Source organism: Corvus hawaiiensis, chromosome 16 (assembly GCF_020740725.1).
Source record: "Corvus hawaiiensis isolate bCorHaw1 chromosome 16, bCorHaw1.pri.cur, whole genome shotgun sequence".
NCBI lineage: Eukaryota > Metazoa > Chordata > Aves > Passeriformes > Corvidae > Corvus > Corvus hawaiiensis.
Genome location: NC_063228.1, coordinates 884,944 through 912,553, shown reverse-complemented (window position 1 = coordinate 912,553; position 27,610 = coordinate 884,944). Strand labels below are relative to the sequence as shown.

Genomic DNA, 27,610 nt, shown 5'->3' with positions numbered 1-27,610 from the left:
GGATCACAGGCTGGAAAGTGCTCAGGCCCATTTTTCCTCCCAAAACTCACCAAGCAGCAAAGTTCTTTCAAATAAGGCACACATCGGTGGGGTTGAAAACAATACAAGGTGCACATGCGCTCCTAAAGACAGCCTTTTTTTAAATTTTATTTTAAAACTCTGCATCTGAAAACACCATATGACAGAAAGCATTTATATACACTGCAGTGTTTTTGGTATAATACAGTATTTCATACATCCATTTCTTTTTCTGCAAAAAAATTTGCTTTGTCGGACAAACAACCAAACTCCCATTGACAAAGAATACAGCTAAGGCACGTTGTTTCTGCTAAATGAAAGACAAAAGGGTGCAAAACCGGGTAGTGCAATAATTGCTGAAAATCACATTCTACTACAAGAAAAGCATTCTGACTTTGAACTTTGATTACCGGTCAATTTAAGACATTTCAATATCTCATAAAATACTCCTTTAAATAAATAGCAAAATATCTACATCTTTCAGTGTGTTCCATTTGAATTTCCAATTTTTTTTTAAACTTTCCTGTATATACATGGTTTTCTTTTTTCTTATTCAATAGATTACAAAATATTTCTGTACAATTTTATGCATATTATGATCTATAACAAAATAGTTATTTCTTAAAACTATATTACCACCAGTCTTTGAAAATGACAGAATACGAATAACTTATTATGGACTATGTTAGGCAATAGAAAAATCCAATCAAACCAGAACAGAACCAAAAGGACAAAGTCAGAAAAATAATTTCATTATATTGAATTAATTATTTTAGTTTCACAAACCTTTTTTTTTATGTAAACCCTTTTAGTTGCCTTTGGGTTGTATCCACATCTGAATACCAACACAGGACAGGATTTGGGATGCCTAAAAGCCCTGCAGCCTGCCGGGAATATTGATGCTACTCACTGAAACATGACAGTTCTCATGGAAAAAAGGATTAAGGAAACCCAACATATACAAGCCTTAGCAGAAGTCATTGGTTTCTGCTGACTTTGACAACCTTTGAATGAAGCTCCAAAAGCCAGATTTTCAGAAATGCATTTATGACTTAAGACAAAACAACCAGACTCCACTATGTTCTAAATGTACTGTTACATTCCCAACCAACAGCCAAAATCTGGCCCCACGTGGTGACGTTCTTCAGATTTTAAGACCATACCATTACAGGATATTTCTTCTCCCAGCTACCAGTACAAATCTGAGAGGAATGCTACTATGACATGTTAGAATGAGTGAAAGTACTCTACAGTTTGCCTTGTGCATCTGAGAGCAGTCTGTCCTGTTGAAGTCTGAAGATAAATTAAAAGTTACTAAGTTTGTACTTTGTAATTAAACCAACCTTCCTTATCTACAGTGAGTTGCAAAGGACAGAGCTCATAATTTCCTACGGTTTATATGAATGTCTGAGACTTCCTTTTGACCGAAGGGAAGGTAATTTTCTTTCCTTAAAGACTGCATTTGTAAGCAATTTCTATTGTATTTGTGAAGTGTAAGCTGACAGCAACACAACTGAGCTGTAATAGAAATCTCAAGGTGCCTTTTATTCATTCCACAACAGAGAAAGTGAGCAAGACACAGACAACACCAAAGTTCCTAACACAGTTTAAGGCCACATTTAGAAAGGATGGAAGTAAGGCTTTCTTTAAGGGGCAACACACTGGATGCCACAATGGGAACAGACACCGAGCGATCCAAAGCTGATAGGATTCACCCACAGAAAAGCTGAAACAACACCCTAGCTCTGACCAGCAGGTCTGTGCCTTTTTTTTGGATCTAAGCAGGAAAATAAAATGAAATGCCATAGACATCTTCCTCTGGAATATTCCCAGCAAACTGAAGGTGCTCCCCTAGCAGGAGCGCTATTGTCTCAGTTGAGGGTGTTAATTACAACAGAACCAAAGACAAGCCGAGTCATTACAATATACAAATGCAGCGCCATGAACCGCGCCTAGAATTGTCACTCTGGTATCAGAGGCACCTGTACAGTATCTTGCTGTTTATTTGGCAAGGTTAGAAGTAATACTTCTAGGTTTTAACAAAGTAGAAAGAGAATTTGCATAGATTGTACATTCAGTTCGAGGAGATTTCTGGTACCTTTTTTTGTTGTTCTCAGGTAAACGTGTTTGCAGACACAGTGAGGTAGCAGCTGTGGTAGCACCCATGAGCAAAAGAAGGTAACCAAGGCAGAAGCAAAGAGCAGAGTGATCAGCACACTACTGTTAGTAAGAAGGAACGGAATCAACGTGGTACCTGCAGTGTCACATCATGAAGGGTAACTGCTCCCAACGCCACACGTAACTGAGACACCCTAATGCTGCCGTGGTCCTGGGTACCACGGGCTGCAAGGTCTTGTAGCCTCAATTTTAAATGCTCTCAGCCTGATTATTCTTTCCCTTACTGTGATGGTGGTGGTGAAGGTTTTGAAGGTCAATCTCTTCTACAATACACCTTTCGAAGAGAATTGAAAATCAGAGTGTTTGCTTGCTTTTGAAGATTCTGCAGGAAAATGTGCTGTCCTACAAAATCTTCCTTGCTGCCCTTAACCCTAATTCACATTTCTTTGGCTCCTCTGTGCCTGGCTGCAGCAGCAGCTGCCCTCAGGGCTCTGCAGCAGGTATTCCTGCTCTCAGGAACTCCTCCTGGGCCTCTGGAAAAGCAGTGCTCTGTCCTCTCTAACGCTGCATCACTCCCTACCCTCTCTGCGGGCATCACCCCTGGAGCTGCCTTGGCAGAAGCCTGAGGGCTTGGTTTGGAGAAGCTTTTTTACATGATGTTTTCAATTGTCATTTATTATGGGCTTAAGGTAATGTCCTACTAATCTTTGAGACTATAGTGGAGGTCTGAATGGTAGAAGTAAAGACACATCTGGATCATTATCTTTTGACAACCGAATTGAAGCAAAGGCCAGTGGGAACGGTTGCCAACCACTTCCTACCACGTCCGTCTTACTCTGCTGCTGAAATACCAAATAACCAAGTCTCCTCTTACATACATCAGACTCCCATGCCTGAAAATCAGGACAAGGTAACTGCTGGCTTTCACCCACTCCCTCCTGTGCACAAGTACTGAACCGACTGAAGGCTGCTCTGAAAAGCAAACTTTGCTCATCTGCATCTGGGTTTCTGAAGAAGCCTAGGAGGTTTGGCTCATGCAAGTATAAAACTTCCTGCTCTGCAGAAAGTGCTGGAGTTGGCCAAGGTTTCATGTGGCCAGCTCCTGAAGCTTTGGGAGCTGGGAAGACAACGAGGAGGGTGTGCTAGCCAGCGGTAAGCTGGCAATTCTCTGATGGCTGTGATGAAAGACAACTAGAGAAATCAACAGAAAGCTGGTCCTCATTGCTGGGCCACAAGAAACACCTGGATCCTCTTTATATGGGAAGTCAAAACTGAGATCTCAGGGCATCAATGGTTCTCAGCCTTGCTGTGCAGAAGGAGCCCAGTTTGTTCAAAGGTTTGTTGCAACACAGTTGTGTCAAACTTTTGCAAAGTTTCAGCATCTTCTTTAGCCTTTCTCTCTCCCTTTGGTCAGGTTTACACTGTCCCTGTTCTGATTCACTGACTTCACTACTGTGCTCACTATAACCGTGGCTAAGAGTGATGGAGGCTTCATTAGGGTGGCAATTAGTGCTGCAGGAGATGGAGGGAAAGTGAATGCACATTAGTTGGTACTTCTGAAGGTGCTGCAGGATCACTGTTAATACACCATTAAACAACTGTACAGGCATTGTGCACTGAAGCCAACACCCAGGAAAGTCAATTTGTAATGCACGAATGCACATTCCTGTATCTCTAGGCTTAGCTATAATGAAGGCTTAACAGCAGAGATACAGAGGGACTTTGTTGTATAACACTTGCTATCATGAAGGAATTGTTAAAATTCTCTGCTTGCCAAGCACAAAAAATGAAGACATAATTTCAATTCTAAAAACAACCCCCTTGAATATCAGAAAATGAAAATGCAAATATTACTACTCAAGGTCCAAATGTCATCAAAGAAAGAATTGGACAAATCTGAAAATAAACTGTCATTTCAGCTATTTCGTTTAGCCTTGGGGTTTAACATTACCATATAAACAGGTTTGCATAATGCTAAGACTGACTTTGGACATAATTCGTTAAATCACATATGCAGATGTTCTCATTTTGCCACATTCCCTTTCTGTGTAATACGGATTGATCACAGCAGTGTTACATGGCTGCCATGCAGAATGGGCAGGGAATTTAAACAAGCAAAGCATTACACACAGAGGACAAACGTGTGCATATGGAAATATAAACCCCTCCCACTGAAATGAATTTTCATCAAAGCAGGCTTTTGGCTGGGATCCTGTTCGGCAAGGACTGGCCAGTGTGATTGGAAAAGAACACCTGCACATTCAGATGAAGATGTGTAACTCTCTTGTTTTGTACCAACTGTGGGTCCCTGCTCTGAATTCTCCTTTTCACCAAATGTAAGATCTGTGAAGTTATTCTCTTCTGACCATTGACAATGTTCATCACAGGCTCCCAGTGCTGCCATTTCAAACCAGAGAAGCCACTAAGCAGGACTAAGTCGGGCTTAGCAGCATCAGCTTGGAGCCAGCTCTAATCCCTGATGCAGAGTCTGGCTTTACATGTTTTTTATTCACAACTACTGGACTTTGTAACTCAGACACAGAATCTCATATATAGCTCTTGGATCCATGTCTGCATGATAGCAGCTATAGCAGAGGTGGCTGTTTAGGTCCAGAACTTGACATTGCCCCCAGAAGATGTTCCAAACATGGCAGCTTATCCTTTGTTGACTTCAAACAGGCAGCATTTACCCCTAGCATACTGTCACACCTTTTATTTATGCTGGACTTGACTCTGAAGTCCTCATTTAGCACTAGCACTCTGTGGAATTTTTTCCTAAGAAAGGACTGCAGCATCAACCCCTTCAGCTCTGCATCCTGTATTTTAACAGCAGCACTGGGGTTGCCAGCTTGCTACAAAACTTCACTGTTTAAATGCTTCTTGCCTTTCAGAAAATAAACTCATATAAATTTTCTTTGAGATATTTTAAACCTAGCATATAATGCAAATGGATATATCAGCAACCATCTGTTTTCTTTCCCTTTTTTGTACTAAAACAAAATAATTTGCACCTTATATTTTAAATGATAAAAGTGGCAGATTTTTTCCTAACCGCAGAAGACGTGATTGTTGTCACCTTCTGCTTGGTCTAGTTAACGAAAACTTACCAAAAAAGCACTTAAAAACACTCCTGCTTAAGAATAAAAACAAGTATCAAATTTAAAAACTAAGTTATCTGCATGCGTGTGCGTGGGTGCACCCCTACACATGTGCTTATGTGCAAGACAGACTGAAGGTTTTGTGACTAACCCAGGAGCCTTACTGAGAACAAGCACTGCCTGGGCTTGCAATGAATTTTATTGTGTGCCCTAAATATGATGTTCTTCATTTGATCTGCAGGGCTCAAACCGTGCAGTTGCCACTGCATCAGTGTGACTGAAGCCCCGGACTTCACAGTGAGGATTGGAGGGCCCCAGAAAATACGAACTTCACAAAGGAATGTTACATTAAAAACAAGCACTGTTAAAAACCCTACTGAATAAGTAATAACACTGTGATTCTACTACATAAACCTGTTGGCAACCCTGGTTTCACACATACTTGCCTCCAGAGCTGGCTGAAAAGCTGGAACGTTATCTTGACTGGAATATTCCAATCAGCTCTCATTGCTACAAACTTTCCTAAAGCTACCACTTGTGACTGACAAAATCAAGACAAAAAAAGAAAAGGAGGTGTGAGGGGAGAAAGGCCTTTTCTTAATAAAGGCAGCTTCAGTTAGTAAAATAACATAATCTTCAAGCTGCAAAAGCAGCACCTACTAATTAGTCATTGACTAAAACATAAATAATAAATACCTAAATTTTTCCTTCTATGCATCCATTTTTGTGCCAGATAAACATTTCAATGCTCTGCCTTAATGCCAGCACAGCTGACACCACAATTTCAAGTCCAAAGCAAACTGAAGTAGCTTTAAACCAATACAACAGAGACACGACAAGCCAGGGGGATCTGTGTGTTACAGTCCTACTGCAAGTGTTGTTTAAAAGGGAATTCAACCTTCCTGTGAGATGTGATTATGGAATGATTTAAAGGTTCGTTTCCCTCCTGATGTGGACACTTAACTCTCAGCAGAAAGTTATCCATGCACACAGAAGGATGAACAGGTACCTTCCTTTATTACAGCAACAGGACTTCTTTCCTAATTAACCCAATAGCTTTTAATGGCCTTTTTTGGTTCTGTTGCTAACTAGAGATTAACACAGCAACAACAACGAAGTGCATGTTTTTGCTAATGTAAAATACATTATTTGGAGGTGAATTTGAGTATAAAACCTGTATTTTAAAAGTTCTTGGAATGTAAATTAATTTTTCCCTACTGTAGAAAATGCAGGTTGAAATGATGCAAAACATGCCTATTTAAAACAGGATGCAGCCTGCTAGGAATTCTGAAGACAGGCAAGGATAGACTGTTGACAGAATAAAGTAAAAGCACAGAGAAACACGGCATTGTTCTCCTTCCCCTGGCTTTGGGCAGAGACCCACATCCTGCACAGCCTTCCAGATGCCCTGGCAAAGCCTGGAAGGATCCAACTTTAGGAAGAGATGGAGATCTGAGACCAAGGGAGGGAATTAGTGTTACGACTTACTAGCCACTACTCAAATTAGGGAAGAAACCTGTTGTTGCAGATTTAGGTCCCAAATTTACTATTTTACTGGTTTACAACTCCACTGCCTGAGAAAAAACTCAGCTCAGCTCATGAGCAAAATCAGCAAAGGGTGTGAGCAGACACATCACAACCCACCCCAGCCTACACACACACACCTGCTCTACTGGCAGTCTGTGAAAACACTCAGGTACTGGTGGCTTCCAAAAATACCTGCACATTTGAAAGGGCTGAAATTCAAAATACTTCTTTGCTCTTTAATAAATACTCTTAGTACTCTGACCCTGAACCCGACTGCATAAGACATAAAAGACTATTATAGCAAAACACTGGTTTCATTTAGAGTTTATCATTAAATTAGTCTGAAAAAACCTCTGAAAGTGATCTGAAAGTTTTTGCTTTTGCTCGTTTTCTCTAACTAGGATAACAGACATCAGCTGTGCCCAGAATTACTTTGTGTTATTAAAAATCCGAGTGAGGTTGTACCATAATTACTTCGCATTCTCTGAGGTCATGTGGCCATACAGGCTCCAGCCTGCAGGAACCAACCTCCCCAGGACGCGTAAGCAGAAGGGAATTTTGCTGTGATTTATTCATGATAGCAAAAAAACGAAAGCCTATGAAACAGCAGAGGTACAGACAAATTTATTTTAAAAAAACCCCATTTAGCAGCTGCTCTTTCACTGCCCTCTCCATGGCTTGGTGCTACTGTTTCCAAGCCCACAGGATGGTGGGTGCAGTGGCACATGGAATGGCTGGGTGCCCACTGGACAGCACAGGCTGTGGGATGAAGCAAGCTGCTCCCAACAGAGCTGATGGAGAGGGCAGTGCCAAAGGCCTTGTCAGAACTTCAGAACTTTCGTTTGGTTTTGTTTTTGTTTTTTTAAATGAATTCTATTGCAGTAAGTAACAAAAAAATGTAACTTTCCCTTAGGCTCCTGAAACCTGGTGCAAGATTCACAGAGAAGCAAGGTTCAATTCCCTTTTAAAAACCTATGCCGGGACAGAGCGCACCGGACGCTACCTCAGGCGGCCGTCGGGTTTGACGGGGCCCAGCTCGGATTTGGGGTCGGGGCTCAGCGAGCTCCAGGCTGTCTGGGCACAGCCCTGCAGCACGGGGCAGGCTGTGGGCCCCACGCTGCAGATGTCCACGGCTGACCAGACGCTGCTGACCAGAGAGTCCACCCAGGCCTCCAGGCGGGCGCCCACGAGCCCCGCGCTGCGCTTGGCCTGGTCCAGGCGGGCGGCGCTGACGGGGATGTTCAGCACGGGGTTCAGGCCCTGGAAGCTCTGCTCCATGTACGCGTTCTTCGGAGGCCCGCTGTGCAGCTTGATGGCTTCCTCTGCAAAGGCAGAAGCAAACCCCAAAGTTAGTGCATTAAAATAGCCACCACTAAGGATCTAAAGCTATAGTAAACAAAAAGACCAAGGTTTAGGGGTGAGCTGTAGCCCATTTCCCACACACTGCATCCCAGGAGTTGTGCTCAGCTCTGGCACTCCTCGTGCTCAGCACTACAGATTCTGTTCACTGTGATTCTCACCCTGCAAGTGCTGCCTTAGGAGGCAAAGCTCTGACCCTGAAAACAGAGTCACTCTTATTTTCAACATGTACAACTGGCATCCCCAGAGCTGCAGGACATCCAGGACTGGCTGCACCTCGAAACAAGAAAACAGTTCAAGGACACCTGGTGTGAGAAGTCTGCCACCCCCTGTCAGACATCCAAATGCTATCATTGATTTGTCTAGGAGAAAGAGCCAAGACCTCAGCCTGTTTTGTTATGGGTTTTTTTACCCTAAACAGATGAACCTTGCCCTGCTGTGGAAAAGCCACAACATTTGTTAGCTCTATCTGCCTGCAAAACCCAGGTGGTGCCATTTGTAGCACTAAAAGGACAACACCATGGTTTTGGACAGACCAGATTCACAAGCAGGTGTAGCCCCAACATGATTCCTGGAAGTGCTCCAGTCTCCCTGGAAAGTATTCTCTCATGACAGTTACACTTCAAGCTCCTGTGCTGAACAGTAGATCAAAACCATCCCCTAATGACACTTTGCATTGTGGTTGCTTTTCATACAGCAACCCTTCTATCTCAGCAAAATACAGTACAATACCCCAAATCTGCAATATTGCAGTTAAAATCAGTATTGGGCTGTGACAATGCTTTCAGAGACCTAAACTGGGCACTGTGGGTCAGGCTGCCCCTGTCAAAGGTCGGCTGACTTCTGAGAGTCTGAGTGCACCAAGGCGCTACTTATAAAATCACAAAGGGACCCTCCAAAAATGTTCACCGAGTGCCTGTTGGGAGCAAATTTCCAAGCATTTCTTTTCGCTCTCAGCTGCCTTCCCCAGCATCCTCGCTCTGGCAGCACGGAGGATGTGTTTAGCTCTGCCAACAGACACACTGTCTAGAACAGAAAATGGGCCCATTCAGGGTGCTGCAGGCGAGGAAAGCCACTGCGCCCCGCGAGCGTCAGAGGCCAGGAATTACACATTCATGGCTACAATTCCTTCCACATGTCCTTGCTGCTCGCGCTGCAGCCTGACACTGAGTCCTTTCTTCCATGCAGAGGATAGTATCTCAGGTGCTGGAAATAAATCCGTGTATTTAGAGGGAAAAAGGGACGTTTAATTGGAGCTTTGCTATTACATTTGCAGCAAAGTCTTTAACGTCAAACACTGTGCAAGTCTGTCACTTCGAATCCCCAGTTAAAGTGGTTCAGCACATGCCCATCACCATTATACATCATTTCACTGTTCCTGCATTTATCTAAACCCCTCTTTTTATTTTAAATGGTAGATATCCACAATAACCTGTAGTCAAAATGAGTTCAATCTGTGCACATGTGTCAGGAATGTTCTCTGCCAGAGCTCTGCAGTTTAAGAAACAGAACAAGTACGCATGATTAAATTTCCTCCTTTGGAAGCAATTAAATATGGAAGACTGTTTGTCAACATATTAATTAAATAGGAACATTCTGAGTAAAAATCCCCAAATAAATAAGAGTTGGCATTACTAGCAGGATCATCTGATTGAAACAGGCAATTCAGTGAGCTTGTTGCATCAAAGCCTGCCACGCATGTGTTTGGTGCACGGAACAAGAGAGATCTTTATTCAGACAAGAAACAGAGTGAAACAGAACTTGCTGTTCTCCCTGGCTCAGCCTCACGCTTGTCCCAGGCCTCAGGACTTGGGGGCTTATCAGGACTGGAAAGAATGAAACCTGCAGAAACTGCAGGACTCAGTGCTTGGCAAAGCAGCAGAGGTTGTGTTAAGTGAAAGGTGCTGCTGCAATTGCCCACAGTGAAAGGTGCTGCTGCAGTCAAGACACACGGAGACCCCTGACCTGGCGCTGGTGGGGACTGTCTGCCCCACAGCAGAACAGCACCCCAAGTTAGGTCTCAGCACGTCCTAGAAGGAAAAAGCTGGGTAACAGCAACCTGACTGCAGAGTCACACATACTCATCCACAGGAGATGCTGGGGACTGGACTCAGAACCCTCTACTGGAGCCTCCAAGTCTTTGTTGAACAGTTCATAGGAGAAAGTAGAGAGGATGCTGCTCATCCGAGCAATGGCAGATGGGCTGTTCCTTTTTGCATTAAAGGAAAAATGACAGGGAACCATGCTCCATAACGTACTGAGCTGGTACAGAAGAGAGACAGTGAGGCTCCCAAGACCCGAAATGCTGTAAAAAGGAGGCTGGAGCTACTGGGCATGCTCTTGAAGCACTGACACTTCAGTCAAGTGTCAAGAGGAAGAGCTCATGAAGAAACAATGAAGAATGTAAGGCTTGCCTCTAAATGCTTAGACATTTAAATCCGTATGGTTAGAAAAAACAATTCAAAATTAGCTGAATTGCAGACATTAAGCCAGACTTTTTTTGCCAGCCCTGTGACTTCAGGAGGACGTGTATCAATGCAGAATATATTCCACTGACTTGAAATAAAACTCTAAAAACCTTGGTTATTTTTGACCTCTATTTGTATTTGCTCTTCACTCACATGTGAGGACACATTCTCAATTGACTTTTCTTGGTCTAACTTCTTTGGATTAAACACACAACCTATAGGCAACCACACAGGCTGGGATTTCAGCATTTTTGTGTGGGTATGTTCATCATTTTGCAGAAAAAGCAAATTAGTTTAGACAGAGTGCGCTAAGGAATGAAAAATGTGGTTACCTTGGTACATATTAAGGCGTTAGACCTGGGGGTTTTTTAAAGCAACACAGAACATACAGCTTTATTTCTTTACTTGAATTGTGTTGAAACCCTCTGGCAAAGAGGTAATTTTTTATTGACATTTTGTTTGTTTTCTCTTGCAGCAAACAAGACAGTGCTTCATTTGCTCATTGTGGAGCTAATCGACTCCTTGTCAGCTGGATCTGAACTAAATTTCAAAGCAAATCCCTGTCTTCAGGGTTTTTCTCGGAATGATGATTCCAGGGCATGTCTGCTCTTCTGCAGTCATGCGCCTGCCTGCTGCTATTACTGCATTTATCAAGAACATGTCATGTTACCTCTGGTTAATTTAAAGAAATCACAGCAGTTCTGACACAAGTTGCCACCCACTTTATAATCTGTATAGATGCAATTAGAATTGATTGAGCCACTGCAAACAACCAAGGGCAAAACAAAGGTTTCCCAGTATCTGCTAATTGAGATGATCTATAAATATGGATTAGGTTAAAAGGCCATTGAGATGCCTGAGTGCATCGCCCATGTCTGCTAATGCTGTCATCCTTGAAAGGGGTGGCTGCAGTTTGGGGGCACAGGGACCAGGCACTGGTATTTCAGGCTCCATGGGAGCAGCAAAGATCAGCAGCCCCATGTCCAGGACATGCCATCAAGCCGGGAACAGCGTGGGAAAGGTCTCTCTTAAAGAAAAAAGGAGGTTGCTCTTTTTCACTGCCCTCCTTGCTCAAATGAGGAAGGGCTTTTTATGTATTCATTTATTTACAATCCAGGGTTTACTATCATCTTGAGGTTTTGGGGCTTTTTCTGCCCCAGAAGTGAACCTGCTACTGGCTCACAATAACCTATTTGGCTTTAATGGAACAGGTACTATCCATTAAATGGATGACAACTCATTATCGGCACTCCAGCTGCGAGAGCGCTGGGGAAACTTTGCTGTGAATATAAACTCAAATTTAAAAATGAAATTGCTTTGGCTTTTTCTCTTCCCCTCACTGTGACCCTGTGAATCGACCATACTTGGCCTTTAAAGAGCAGGGAAGGGGGGAAGGTGGGATGATGCGGATGCAGACACAACATTACTGAATTTGCTGTTTTCTTAGGACTTGAAGTCTGCTGGGTAGCTTGGATTATAGTCTGTGAGCTGCTGGCTAAGTGCTCTGAATGATACCTGTTGTTTGGTTCTGCCTCTGCAGTCCCTTCACAGGGGAGCTGGACATCTGTTCTTGAGTGTCCAAGTACTCAAATCCCGGTTGCCTAAAGCTGCCTGCAAGAGCCCCCCACTCCCGTGTGTCACCACTGCCAGTGATCTTACACAGGCCTACTCCCTGTTTTGTCTTCTCCACGTTCCATTCCCTCTTTGTCTCGGCACAATTATTCCTAGAGCACCCTGCTGGTCCTTGGCAGCCCTCCTGTGTCCTTACAACAAGCATGGAGTACTTGGCTTTCACACACTCAACCATATGGTGAGAACCTCAAAACGGTTGTTTAGAAGAATAAACAGGAATCTGTCTGTGCAGGAGGTAGAGGGAAGCAGACTCTGATGGAGAGAGTGAACCTGATTTCTCCAAAGGATTTATTTAACAAATTCATCTAATTTCCTTTTCTTTTCTTTTTTACTTTCTCCAACCAGGCAAATACTTGGAGGCACTCCTGAGCCAGAGTATCTGCTGAAGGCAGAACTGATCAGTGGCACAAGTCAAAATAGGGAAAATAGACACAGATTTGGATGACTGGAGGGTGAAAAGGAGCAGGAAGGAATAAGTAACATTAGATTATAGACTCTCCACTGAAATAGCTTAGGGAGCCATATTTACAGTGGAAATACCCCAAACAGCATACTCAGTAATTCCATGTAAGATCTGATCTCTTACAGATTCAGGTTTTGAAAAGGTCAGTGAATCTGTATTTTTAAAACAACTTACATTCTATCAGTTGCACACATCTGGACACAGCATCAAAGAAAACACTCACTCTTGATTCCCTTTATGATTCCACTTGCAAGCACAGAATTTAGGCCAAAATTAATAAATAAATGGAAATAGAAAAATGAATAAACTAGTGGCATATGCTGTTTTTATAAACTGCTAAACAGAACATCTTTGCTGGCAGCTGTCCCATGATTATTTTTTTATTTTGAATGCAATTACGAATTCTGAGAGTCATGATACAGGAATGAACGTGTTTTACTTTGATTTTTCAAAAGAAGAGCCAGTGGCTCCCTTCATGATGCTGGGAAACCAAAACAACCTTTCTGTGTTGTGCTCTGGGCTGAAGCGATGTGTAGAGAAGCAATGATTTAGGAAATCCAGGGTTGTTGTCATGCCCATGTTCTCAGGATACGAGATGTTAGTGGCTGCTGCCAGTTCTGTGCAAACGCTTTTTAGAATGGCAAAAGCAAACTGCACACGAGATCATGGAGACATTTTTATGTCTGAAACTTTGTGGACTCCACTTTCTTCATCTGGAGTGGATGAGGCAGAGGGGGCTGAATCATTATAGAGGAAATGACATGCAAAGTGCTAGGAAATGTATCAGTCCAGGGCAATCTTTCTGCAAGAGTTGTTTTTTCATCAGGGCAGGGGAGGGCAGGGTGGGGGCTGGTGGTGGGGGAGGATGGTCAGAAAAAAAAAAATTTAAAGAAATCCCTAATAAAACATATTCCCCTCTTCTACTGACAACTCCTGGCTAAGTCTGATGGATGTTTTATTTTCAATGTTAAGACAATTAAATAATACAATTCCTCCATTTTAGAAGATTTTTGGCAGTTTTTGCATTGTTTACAGTACCAGAAATCGCTCTTTTAGAAGTTCTAATTCTTCTGTCATACTCTCAAAGTGCCTTTATTTGGCAGAGAAAAATGTATTTAAAGAATAAAGTGGTGACAAACTGACAAAAGCTGGAAATCAAAGCTAAATGACGACTGCCTGCACAGAGCACAACAGTGTCACTGAGACAGAAAGCCTTCCAAAAACAAACAACAGGAATTTGCATTGTAAATACAATTCTAACTACAGTGGAGTGTCACTACCTGCCCCTGTAATTAACTTTCTTCTCTACCTCCATGCCTCAGTCATCTAGAGATTACACATCACATCATCAGTACCAAATCACTCCTGAGACTTTTTCCTAGACAATATTGTTCCCAAGCTTTGTATTTCCTTCTGGTAGCAGATTCTAGTTACCACATAAATGAACAGGCTTTTTAGCAAGAATGGTGAGCCCAGCGTATCAAGGGGCAACACAGGGGAACCACACAATTTCAGTGGAATTATTCCAGATGCAGAGTTTGGACCAAAGGGAGCGTTGCCTCTACACCATGAAGTGTGGGCTTATTTTTGAAGTCTGAGACATGTTTACCTGTCCGTGGGGCTCTCACATTGTAGGGAAAAGCAGCAAGGCTGCTGGCTACATGCCACGTTTCTTGTGCAATTTATGCCTTAAATGTTAAATTACCAAAGAACACGGAATTCATTGATTTCCAGCAGGCAAGTTGGTAGCAGCTGCATTCAGAAGCAGGCTGCCTCAAACTTTGAAAATGAATTCCTTCTACACATGGTGTCTGTTCACAATTCATCATTGCCTATTAGCAAATAACAGCAGTGGGTTGGAAGAGGTTTAGTTTCTGCTTAAGAAACGATGCCACCAAATGTTAGCAGCAGAAATCAGTAAGTTCACTCTTCTGCTGGAAATGTGGGAATCAAACTCCTGTTGAGCGAGGTAAGGGCTGCATTAGCTCTCAGCAGTTGTCTGCTGGTGTTTGCATTACAGAAGCAGCACGTTATGCTGGAAGGTAAATGCCTGACTCAGTTTATTTGCTGCCTTGTCAGGAAGAAGAACTTTTGAAAACTTAATAGGATCGTTCATGTATCTAGCAAATTTAAGATGTCTAAAGTTATGAATATTAATACTGGGCAGATGGAAGCACTTGAGCACTTTAAGAAGAATGGTAAAGATACTCAGAGCAACAAGCTTGTTTTGATCTTGCAGAATAAAAAACCAGGTGTGGCTGAAAAATGCTCCCTTTTCTCCCAGCACAGTATTCTGGGCACTGTCTGCAGACCCAAGCATTTGGATGATGCTTGCGCCATGCAAACATGGGAGCCTGCAGAGCCTGGCAGCCCCAGAATGGCCTCTGTATTTGGATGGCTCAGGGCTGCTGTGGCAAGGAAGAAAATGGTTTCTTTCTAAAAACTGTCAGTGTGGGTCTGGTCCCAGGGCTGTATTTGTAGATATTTCTGTACAACACAGCTGCTTGGCAAGTACTGAGCAGGTTTTGGCAGGTATCAGGCAGGAGTGAATGCCTGGACCTGACAATATGTCAGGTGAGCTCTGGCCTAGGGTAATTTTGTCTAATCCAGCATTATGTATATTAATGCTTTTATTGTTAAACACACAGGCTTTGTCAAGAAAACAGTTTAAACACATGTAAGTCTCTAAGAGGAAACATGAATGAAAAGCAGCACTGAAAGGTCAATTTTTCTTTCCATTTCTAAATGATGGCTTTTATGATAGCTGTTAGATCATTGAGAGTCTGAAGCTCTCTGGATTCTGAACTGTGCATAATTTAAAGATACAAATAGTCTTTTGTTTGAAGTGGCTGTGTTTTACAGAATAAATGCAGACACTTCCACTTGTCTTAGTGCAAAAGTTTCTTCTGACTTATATCTATAAAATCCCTTTCTTTAATCCTTTTCCAATACAGCGCTACTTATTTTTATCAGCAGCATTTACAGTGAATACAGACACAGTAACTGTTTCATTCCTGTAGCAAATAATAGAACTTACCTTGTTTGATAGGCTGCTGATTTGAAAAGGTGAGAGGAGTAACAAGGAATTTGGTTTCAGCTACTTGTACCCAGTGGTGCAGAATTTTTATTGTCCATACACCAGGTCGCAGGGGCAAATTCAGAGGTGGTTTGTAGTGAGTAAACTCGGCACTGGATTCAATAAGGATATCATATGTTGCTGCAATTACATTAATGGGATCCACCCAAATGACAGTCACGGTGACATTGGGGCCTTTCCCCCATTTCTGCATCCCAACTGGCTCATCTGTTGGCCCAAGGAGTCCTCCAAAATTCCGGAAAAGCCTTTCCTTGGCATCCCACTCGGTGCCAATCTGAAATTAAAGAACACAGTGCTGGTAGCATCATCTCTGTAAGCATCTGAGACCCTTACAGAAAATATGGGCTCTCAAGAGACTCAAATCATATTTCTCTAATCACATGAATTATACATACATATAAAAGCTGGCAGCAACATGATCTATGATCATAATGTGCACACAAGTTGTGAGGCAACCTAGAATGCAAGGCTTGCTTTTTCAGTCCACTTTTGATTGATAAAAAGGTATTCTTTATCTTAAGAGAGACACAACAGGCTAGAGCAGCTCTCTCTTCACAGAAGCAGTCAACAAGGGACCAAGCCTAGTGGCTGGACACAGCCTGTGCACAGGAAAAAAATGGGACTCATCATCTCCTGGGTCATGAAAATGTATTGCACATTTGAGAGAAGGACCCTGCAGTAGAGACCTGACCAGCTGCTGCTGAGGCCAGGGAAGATGCTTTGGCTGCTGACTTCAGAACAAGTCACGTCAGGTCCTTTACTACAATCCACCCATGAGATGCTGTCTCCTTGCACTCCCTTCCTGCCTCATGTGGGAATTTATTTCTTGTAAACTCTTTTCTTATTGTCATAATAGTGACATTGTTTTTTATTTATTCACTAACATTAAACCAGCTGATTCACAATCTAGTGTAAATATTTAATGGATCTTTCTTTTTTCCTAGCAGCTTTCATATTCCAGTGCTCTTTACATGAATTTCACCCATAACCTGGGGGATGACACAAACTTCCAAGCTGTTGCCACTAACACTTGTGCACTACTGAAAACAGCATCTCTGACCAGACAGCATGGAAATGGAGTAACTGGCTTTCTTAGGCCAGTGGGAAGTATCCCAGCACTAAAGCCAGCATGTGTTTATGAGGCTGAGGACTGTTGAACCTTTCAATCCACTTTCCTGTGACCACAGGACTGATGGCTGCACTTCTGCTTTCTGGTATGAAACCCTTCAAAGTCCTTCTGGTCTTCTTTTGCCCTGATCTCCAGACATTGCAGATGACCACAGAGTTGACTTGTTCCCTGTACAGAAAGCCTCTGTGGGTGACCTCTGGAGACCCATGCACACACAGGGCAGGATCCCCACTTTTAAAGTGTATGTGCATATTGCAGATTTTCCCCACACTGAGCTGTCCTTGTCCCTAAGCTTCACCTCACAAGGGCATGGTCAGAACTGGCTTTCCTGAAAGTATAAGAAACATTTGTAGATCATTTGCTTCAGAGATTTTTCTTCTAATTTCATTTCACTTCATGAGAATAAGTGATTCCAATATAATGCCTAAATCCTCCCAAATCCCCAAAACATAATGATTACCTGACGCCTATTACCTGTACTGGAAACTGTCCAGTCTCCAGTCCCTTCTAAATAAATCCCTGTGGTTGGCAGACAAATTACAGGAGGACTGCAAGCAAAAAGCTACAAGGTCAGTAAAACAAAACCTTACCATCCTAAATCCATCTGTAACCACACGAATTCCTCCTACTGGACTATGACACTGCAGAATATGAGACAAAATGAGCCTTCCACTACTCTGCAATCAGCACAGCATTGCTGGTATTTCAGAGGTATTTCACCCAGCACACCAGCTAATCAAACCAGACAGCATAGCCCAGATATCAGACCCAAGCATCGACTGCCTCGAGGAGCTGTCAGTGCGTGCTCTCGTGACAAGACTCACTGAATGTGTATGGAAATAAGCTGAGAAAGAAAATTTCCTGACCAGACCTTACTATCTACTCTGCCAACCTTCACTGAGCTGTGGCCATATCACACTTACTGGTGCTCAAGGGACCTGAAAATAATAGTCACAACACGTGAAACAAATCTACACCCTCCTGGGCAAAGAGAAGTCTGTAAGGAAGCTCTTTCCACCACATTCAATATTTCTTACTGAAGAACTCATTGCAGAAGACTTACTTCATCCTCAGAAATTAAACACTGACTCCTGACATTCAACTATTTTCCCTCTCTTTAGTTTCTCATCCCTGAAAAAAGAAATCAGAAAGTTACAGTCCCCTTGCTCCAACCTCCAGGTGACACTGCTCCACACCAGGCTGCACAGAAGATGTTGAGACGTGTTCACATAGCACAAAGGTTTATTGGACTGCTCTGTAGAAGAGCTAAGGCTGCTTTGGGGGAAAAATTGCAACACAATTGTTGTCTGGTTGATAGGCTTTGTGCAGGCGTGGCATTGGGTTCCCTTAGAGCAAACCAAAAGTTACAGCCAAAGGGCAGGGGAAGAGAGGAGGGGACACTTCTGGGGCTGGTGGCAGTGGCCTCCATGGGAGCCTGTCCCCCCACGCTCAGGGTGTGCAGGGCCAGGGAACAGCAGCACCAACAGGGCTGCAGAGCAGGCCCTCAGCAACACAAAGGCACCCCTGGGTCCCCTTGTGCCCCAGGGCCGGGGCTCACCCCAGGGCTCCACAGGCACCTTGGGGAGGGAAAGGCAGGGAGCTGCACACCGCTCATGGGATCTGCCCTTTATGTCTGCTTTCCAGCTGGGGACATTCCTTCCCATGCTGCACAGCTTGCAGTACCAGCTGCTTCTAGAAGCACAGTATTTTATAGGGAATTTTACTTAAAGCACTGGTTAGACGTTTATAACCCTCGAACTTTACACAGCTGAGTTCCCAGTACCGAGTGTCTGATTTTACAGGGCAAGAGATACTGCAGCCCTATAACAATTTTCACAGCTCTTTAAAACATTGTGAGTAGGCTTTTGCTTTCAAATAGAATACACAAAGTATGGGATAGAATCAAGCAGTAATGAATATCTGATAAATTATGAAGGGATGTGGCACAGAAACTGACATTTCCCACATCAATATTTTAATCACCTTTATTTTGGGCTTCAAGAGCAAGCACTGTGCCCAGGGAACATTTGGAAAGCTGGAAATCTCTCATTGGCTCAAAACTTCTGTTTCTATGTCTGTTCGAACCCAAGATAAAATTTTCCCAAGATAAATTATACCCTGATTATGGGTTCGTGTCTCATTGCTCACCACAAACACGACCATTAGGTTCACACAATGCACACTAATTGCCTGCCACCTAGTTTATTTTATTCTCTGTGATGAATCACAAGTCTTAACAAGACCAAAAATGAACTTAGTGTTCAACTGATAGACAGTGAGCTGAGACTTTTAGTTCTGTGCAGCAAATCAATCTCCTGCCCTCCATGGAGAAGCTGCCTGAACCCAGACTGGCAGGACACACAGTGTGTGCATTGTGCACCAGCCAACTTTAGGAGGTGTGGGAGTTCCATGCTTGGAAATCATCTCTCTTGGATTTCCTGTAAGTTTATTTTATTTGACTGAGCCTGCAGGAGCCGTGTGCCATCGCAGTGCTGTCACTGACTCTGCCCCAGCTGTGGGGCAGCCCAGCTGGCTGATGGCTTCCCACTTGTCTTTCCAGGGTGTGGGGTGAAATCCGCTCCTTGGGAAGTGAGGTCTGAGAGGAGCAGAGGGCAGGGGCTGGAGAGATCCCACCATCTCTGCCACAATCTCAGTTGTGCATCAGGGTCACAAATACACTCGGGAGCACATTCAATGCAGCATATTTGTGCTCTTCCTGCTGGCCCCAGTGGTGTGAGCTGGGACAGAGGAGAAAGTTCCCAGCTAAAATAGCCCCATTCAGTTTTAAATTCCTGCCAGATCATGGGGTGAAAGTCATTGAAGAACAAGGAATTCTATGTCCCAATAAGCACAACTCTTATTTTCTGCGAACACTGATGCTTCCATCTTAGCTAAACTGCTAAGTTTGTTTTCCACTTGCTGGACCTTGACAAAGCAGTGGCATTTTAATACACAGCAGCAGATCAGAGCTTTCCAGCCACACTGAAGCAGAAAAAGTTAATGCTGGATTTATAGCAGGGTAACACAGAGAATTATTTGGCCCAGAAGCAGAGATCCCTGCAGGCCAAGGGAAGGCAGAAAGTAAAATAAACAATTAAAATGAGATTAAATTATTTACATTGTACCTCTCGGTCTTTTAAAATATGAATTATCTATGAAAGGAGAGGACAATTAAAGAGATCAGGTGAGAAAATAGAATGAAAACAAGTAAGCAGCCACCAAAACTCTTTTTGTTGAGTTTCAAATAGAAGAAAACGTTTCCTTATGCTCAAAAAAGCTCACCAGTGATGAGATCCTTAGAAGTACTAAATAAACAGCAGAAATACTCCTACAAATCACAAGAATTGGAGCTTGTATGAACATTTATCACTGCACGAAATGGCAGGCCTACCATCCGACACGTTGATAAATGAAACACACTTTCCATCCATCTCTTTAATGGCACATTAGTGTCATGGATTTGCCATGCACACCAAAACACTGAATCCCACCTAGGCATTTCTTAATTGCCCAAGAAGATGGTAATTTATGGACTTAGCCATAATGACTGGAACACATTTGTTCAATCAATTTTATACCTTAATTGAAATTTGCAGCTTAACAAGAAAAATCATGAAATTAACTGCTCAGACAGTTGTATCTTTAAAACAGAACACAGATGTCAGGTCCTATTAGTGGTCAACTTTCCTGATATATTTTAGGGTAGACTTTTTATTCTCTGTGACAGACACAGGGACAAATTTGTAGAAAAGTAACAGGATTTGTGGGAAATCTCAGCCACTGCTGTGATAATTTTCTCTTTTGTGTTACAACATCGATATTCTGCTCACATGTGATATCAGTACCTGACTACCACTAATTTTATGACGTTTTTTTCAGCATACTCTTGAGAGAAACATTTAAACACATCACTATTTACATCTGGAATTGCAGAAAAAAGGCATTTTCCCCAGGAGCCTTTCACAGCACTCAGAACAATCACAGTGACAAAACTTTTAAGCTACTTTTAAGTAACTTAAAAAGCCCCTTTGACAACAACAAAAGCCTTCCATTTGTTTTTAGAACAGAAGGGAGTGAGGACACTCAGATTAATGTAAGAAATGAGGGTTGACCAGAGATCTGAACTGGCAACAGTATGTCCTTCTATGACGAGGATGTGCACTATGCTAGAAAGTCACTCTCACCTCAAATTTACATGGAAATACAGTCTCCAGAGGTTGCTTGATTTAGTGCTCACTCTCGTGATGCCAGAGGCTCATGACACTGAGCATGGGTGGCTACGAACACTCACCTCTGAGAACTGCAACCTCCCAAAATCACTCGGTGGACTTGCGATCTTGAAGACTTTCTTGGGCATCACCCACGTTTCCAAAGTTTCCAGTTTACTGACAGCCAGATTGGTTGCGTGGTGCCTGATCAGGAAGCCTTGGAAACGGTCAGCAAGGAAGTAAAGGTGGATGGAAACTGGATGGCCCATGGGGTAGTATCTATAAAACAGCACATGCTCATCAGTTACGCAAGAGAGACATGAAATCTCCATTTACTTGGAGCTAATGGCTTAAGAAGCATTCATTTCAACTAGAAAATGCACCACTGTACATTACGAGATTTCAAATGTGTTCATGACTCATTATCAGATATTCTTAGGCTGTTCCGATTACCCCAAAACGTAAAAATATGTTACTAAGAATATAGGGTCATTAATCTCCTATGCACAGCTCTAAGCTCTTTAGGAGGTCCCTCTGTGTGCCAGAGGGCTCCTCTCCCTGGCCACCTCTCCTGGTAGAAACTGGCACCCAGAGACACACACAGATTAGGCTGCAGCACTGTTTGCTCTGATAAACTGTAGGACAAAGGATGCCCCAGGATTGTCCTGTGCTCCAGAGCTGCCAGGGTCTGCAGGGAATGCTGTGTGAGCAGGCACTGACCCCTGGGCCCCCTCCACTCCCAAACCCCTTCCCCAAGGGCAGGGCTCTGCAGGGTGGCACTGCAGCAAAGGACACCAGGATCCCGTCCCCATTTTACGTCTCCTTATCTTAGGAAGAAAACTTCACATTCTTTAAAGACTTGAGATTGCTTTTGCTGTGATTTTTTTTACTCATTATTAAAAAAAAACACCTTGAAAAAAGGTCAAACAACTGGGCAAAACCAGTCATTAACAGATCTGGAAGTGCTCAGTTGCAGTTCAGATTTAAAGACATTGTAGTCACAGCTTCAAATAATTAACTGTACGGTTGATTGTCTGCTATAGTCTCAGAAACATCTGTAATGATGTTTGGGTACGTATGGATGCATAAATAATTAAAAACGTGTCATTGATAGCTCAGAAATCAAGTATTTTGCTACTTTACAGCACTGACATTAACTGCAAAACAAGTTAAACCAGCATCACAGCTTCCCAGTAAGGCAGCTACGTCTGACTCCTCAGGCTTGTTACCACAATTAAAGGATGAGCGTTAAGAGGAGCTGACCAAGGAGGACTTTCCATTGCACGAGGTCAGCAACACCCAGAAGGAAGTCGCCAGAGCTGGAGAAATCAGCATAAGAAGACAGGGTACCAACAGGGCCAGCACTGATGCACCGAGCAAAAACACTGTAAAGCTACGCAGCCAATGCCAGCAACAATCTGACTTCTGTTCTGAGTACTAAGACCTCCTGTTTTATATGTGTGCAGCAGCAAATATTTACAATACCCTTGAAATAGTCTGAGTAAATTGCCTCTTGGCAGCAGAGAGTAAAAATGCCTGGAGATGAGAGAAATGAATTAAATCTCAATCACACATTAATGCTGCTCCCACGGAAGATGCTGACTCTCAATCTCCTTTGGTACCCGAGCAGTCTGCAGGGGGCACAGCTTTCTGAGGCTGTGAGCTGGCCTCGTTAGCAAAGTGTGCAAGGCAGCTGCTCTAACTAACATCTCCTGGGCCGCTGCGAGTGGCAGCATGGGACTGACTCCAAGGGGGATCCGAGGCGGGAGCGGCTTTCCTCGCAGCATGAGCTGGGGTGCTGACTGCCGGATCAGCCAGCTTGGTGCTGCTCTCAGCCTCACAGCAAAGGAAACACTGTCGAGGTGCTCAGCCCAAATCCATCCTTCCATTACTCCATTAGAGACATGCAAAACCACAAGAGGGAAAGAGGAAAGGTATAGATGCAAACACCCACAAGGACAGCGCAGTATCAAAAGAGAAGAGATGTGAATCATAAACCTGAGGATTATCCATCTTGCTCTGATCTGAACTGGATGCTGACTCACAGTGTCTTGAGGGGACTCAGGCAGGTATGAAAACAAAGCCTCCGCTCCGTATCACGGTTTGCAATTCCTCCCTGCACTGTTTCATGAGGCTCCAGCCTGCTGTAAAGGAGCTGTGTTTTATCCTGGAGACAGCTGCAGTCACGGTGCCCCTATCTATAATCTGAGCAAGCTTGAAAAGCACCTTGAGTTCTTGTGCAATGGAAAGTTCCTCAGAAATGAAAGTGATAATTGATATAAATCAGCATCAGAACACTGGCAACAGGAGTGAGAACAAAAGTAATTGTCAAATTATTTCAGTACTGGTTATACATAGTCCCCATCCTCTTTGCTGGCTTCACTCTGCAGGACAAATGACCCAGGACTTCCTTAGGTCTGCCTTTATTTCATATAAGGAAGGCATGCTACTAGCGATTATTTCTATCTAATTGTTATTGATCTTTTATTGCTTTGCACCGGTAACCTTCACTGACAAAACTCTAATAGGAATCTGGAGCACTTATGGCCACATCTTTCTAAATGGGACATTGCTGAGCACTTCCATGACTAATTTAGGAAGGTCAAGGCACATTTGGTTCCCTCTCGAGAACACAAGAGGGGCAACATCCATCCATCAAAGCACATGGAGCATCTTCAGTGTTTGCTGACTTAGGCTCTATGTGTTTTCTATTAGGATAAAAAAAAGGCAGGCTCCAGAAACACGTTCTGAGGAAGGAATTAAGAGATGGCAAGGTAAGACTTTAAAAGATGAATCCTCTCTACTTTGAATCTAAACAGCTTCAGATGTGTTTGCAGGCAGCAAACAGCCACCATGAAGAGAGCCTTTTCTGTGCAAGTCTAACTTCAGGAATTCTTCCTTCAAATCCCTTTCAGACTGAATTCTTCTTAGCCAGGCTTAGAGGTGAAAAAGGAATCTAGAATATAGGGGGAAATTCCTGTTAAAGAATAAGGACCTTTATTTGAGATAAATATATATATATATATCTCTATATATAAATAAAGATATATACAAACACCTACATATATGTTATGTATTTGATGCTAATAGATCTTACCAGTTGCACTTTTGGCACAGAGAGCTGCACCAAGCAGGCAAACTGAGCCAAGCAAGCTCTCTGCACTCCATGTGTGCTCCCAGAGGAACAAACAAGCAAGGACCATTAACCTGCCTGTGTTCAGATTTGTTCTGAAATCCTGTCCTCTGCTTTTGGTAAGCATAATAGAGGTGAACATGACCTCTGCTGCAATCACACGGAGGGTTTAGGAGCTGAGGCTATAATACACTTGCTGAAATTAATCAAGGGAAACGCAGCAGTGGGGGTAGCACTGCCCAACTGGATCCTGTCAGTCTTCATCAGGCTGGAGAGGAGCTCCTTAAAAGTGCAGCAAACAGGTCACGTAATGTCAACCCGGAGCAACCACGGCTTTATTATGGACATAAATACTCCTGGAAATAAGCGCTGCGCACTTGCAGCTGGCTGGCCCCGCTCGTGGCCGTAGGCTCAGCCAGCGGAGCCAAGCACAAGGAGCCTCCCCGAGCTCGGCGGGCCCCAGCGCCGGGGGAGGCAGGACTGACCGGCAGCTGTTGTCTCCAGCAGCGTGGAACGAGGTCTCGGCCCTGCGCAGGCCCAGGCGGGAGAAGGAGTGGAACATGGTGAGGGCCACGTCGCTGAGGGCGCTCACGCCATCGGGCTCCTCGTACACGTTCTCCCAGTAGGAGCGCAGGCCCGGCGTGCCTGACGGGTAATTCCCGTACAGGTAGTAGTCCAGCTGGCCAATGATCTCCTGATTCACCACGGCTTCAAACTTGCGGGCGAAGAAAGTTGGCCTGGCAGTCTGCTGTTGGGACAGGACAGGAAAAGACGCTGAGTTCCCATTTTCAGACACGACACTTTGTCTTAAGCAATGGGCTGGAGTTGAGGACATGAACTCTCCATAGGCAAAGATGACTTAAAAGGTCACCTTCGGGACCGTTCATCGTTAGGAGTGATGTCAAGATTCAGCTAAAAACTACATAATTACTCAGTGAAAATGTAGCTGTGTCAATCCCTTCAGCACAACAGCCACCCCCCGTCTCCAAGTGCAGGAGGGGTGGGGAGCGCTCTCCAAAGCCCCATGTTAGCCTGGAGACAGTGCAGCACTGGCACGTGCCAGGCAGGGAGATGAGTGTGCTGGGGCACAGAGGCTCAGAGGAGGCAGAGCAGCACTTTCTGTGTATGGACTTGCTGCTAGGAGGTGGTAAGAGGTCTCTGGGAGAGGTGCCATTTGTGGCTGAGGTTTCTCCCCTTCTGAGTGGTCCTGCCCAGATTTTTTCTCTGCGCTTGACACAATCTTGGGCGTATTACCGCTTTATATGCTACTCAACTACCATTAACTTTCAAAAAGTCTTTGTTCTGCCTTGCTCATATTTGAGCGTGGGTTCTGAGGTGCCAAGGAGTTCAGGAGTGCCCCAGACAGTTGGAAAATTCTTTTGAGGATGCTCAGTTTTGCTCTGAGACGGCGCATGCTGTGGGCTTTGTGATCTCAGCTTGCTTTGTGCCTCTGTGGGAACAGCAAGCCCTGGCCTTCTGGTGCTGTGTGCTCGTGTGATGGGCTCTCTCACCAGAAAGTGTCAGAAGCTGCCTTTACATCTGTTCTAATTTTGAACTTTCCTTTCCAGCTCAGTTTACCTGATTGTTTTCTGAAATATTGTTGTGGGTTCACAGCCTGGAGCAGGTCAGGCTCTGCAGTCTGGCAGGAGGTTTTTAAGACTTGCCATTTATTCTGTGCTGGAGACTTCCCTGGGATTGGTGTTTGGGACAGCAGAGCCTCTCTTAGATAACGTCTCATTTGCTCTTTTTGTGAGTGCCTGTGCCAGTGACTTCAAGCGTGCCTGGTAGGCAGCACATCACAGCAAAGAAAAGGTCTCTGTTTCAGAGCAGTCATCATTTCTGTGCTGTAGGGTAACACATTCCCCATCCCACACAAAGCCTGAACAAACATGCTTTATGCAGGGAACCCCGAGGAGCTGGAGGGATGGAATTGCAAATCTGGTGACCTTGAAACAAGCGGCTGTTCATTCTTAATAGAAGATACACAGGCAGGACACAGCCTCGAGACTGAGTGCACCCTGGAGCACAGGACTCGCTCTCACGGCTGCCTTGAGGAAACTATCACAAAGGAACCGATTTAACTTTTTAAGACAGTCCTGCCAAACCTGGGTGATCAAAACCTCATGACTAAGGCTCCCAGAACCACGAGATAAACTTTAATATGATCATGCTGTTGAATATAATAATGAAAATGGATTTGCCTTGTGTGTGTAAGTCTCTAGCAGGCACAGTGGTCAACTTCTAAGCTTTTTTAAAAGATTATAAACATTGCTTAACACTGAAAGCCAGGAGTTTCGTGAAATGATGAAAGCACCTGAGCTGGAACATTGGAAAAAAACCCTTTGCAATAAACTCACGAGAGTTACCAAGTAACAGTGGAGCAGTCAGAGATGTGTCAAGCTTCCCTCCTTTCTGGCACAGCGGATTACCAATGCCAAGGAGTCCAAAGAGTTGCTGTGTGACCTTACCATGCAGTGGTATGTCTCCAGGGCCAAAACATAGGAGAACTAATCTTTCGTTCTCCTGAAATTAAGATCAGAGCTTCCTCACATCTCCTTCTCCACCTGCCTGACGGAGTCGAAGCTTGCCTTCCCTCTCCCTGCTGCAGCCACGCATTCAGCCAGCTCTCCACACCCAGCACAGCGGGAAGAGCCTCTCTGCAGGTGTGTTCAGTTACCTGGAACCGGTGGAAGTCTGCTGGTTTGAAGTCATTGGGTGAACAGCCACACCAGTCAACAATGTGCTTGTACTGACACTTGCAGCCGAGCTTGCGGTTCCAGTTGGTGATGCGCAGGTTGTTGTCCACCATGGAGTCACAGAACGGGCTGTTCTCCAGCACAGTGTGAAAGAAGGACTGCAACAAACACACAGCAGATCACTGTATTTAGCTCCTCAAAATTCCATTTTCTCCTTCACTTCAGCCCATGGGCCCAAACCTAATGCAGGTGACCTATTTTTGTTTGAAATGACAGAATTAACAAGCTCTATTGTTCCGCCACATATGAAACACACTCTATGTGCCTGTATTCCCTAGAGCTTGGAAAAATCACCACACTCTATAGACCCAACACACAGCTGAGGTCCTGCTCCAACAACCTGGCACAGAATAACTGCACTTCTGCAATGACCAGCTTTGGGCGCTGGGAGTCCAAAGGACTCCAGGAAAGGCACCAGTGCCATCTATCATTTTATTTTTATTTCAGCTGCCCCAGCAGTTCTAAGAAATTCCCATTATTTCCCTTCTGTAAGTTACTCCCTGGTCTACCAGATTTAGGACTATTTTTCTGAGCAATGTGCTAATGGCATATTTCAAGTTGTTTCCCAAAACAATTCTTAAAACTATACCATCACCCTGGTTAC

At 43.9% G+C, this 27,610-nt stretch overlaps 1 protein-coding gene across 4 annotated transcripts in view; it reads right to left on the bottom strand.

The window, feature by feature from the left end:
* Nucleotides 1-120: 120 nt before the first annotated feature.
* The window catches only part of XYLT1 (xylosyltransferase 1), a 170,914-nt gene continuing 143,424 nt past the window's right edge, over nt 121-27,610 (bottom strand). For 2 of the 4 annotated variants that reach the window (XM_048320694.1, XM_048320696.1), the window contains 5 exons: nt 26,928-27,104; nt 24,736-24,995; nt 21,201-21,396; nt 15,721-16,054; nt 121-8,083 (listed from right to left, as the gene is read on the bottom strand). In XM_048320694.1, coding sequence (XP_048176651.1) covers nt 7,761-8,083; nt 15,721-16,054; nt 21,201-21,396; nt 24,736-24,995; nt 26,928-27,104 — 1,290 coding nt within the window. In that variant the 3' untranslated portion in view covers nt 121-7,760. Of the gene's footprint in view, nt 8,084-15,720; nt 16,055-21,200; nt 21,397-24,735; nt 24,999-26,927; nt 27,105-27,610 lie in introns of all 4 variants that reach the window. The other 2 variants (XM_048320693.1, XM_048320695.1) reach the window with 1 other exon arrangement.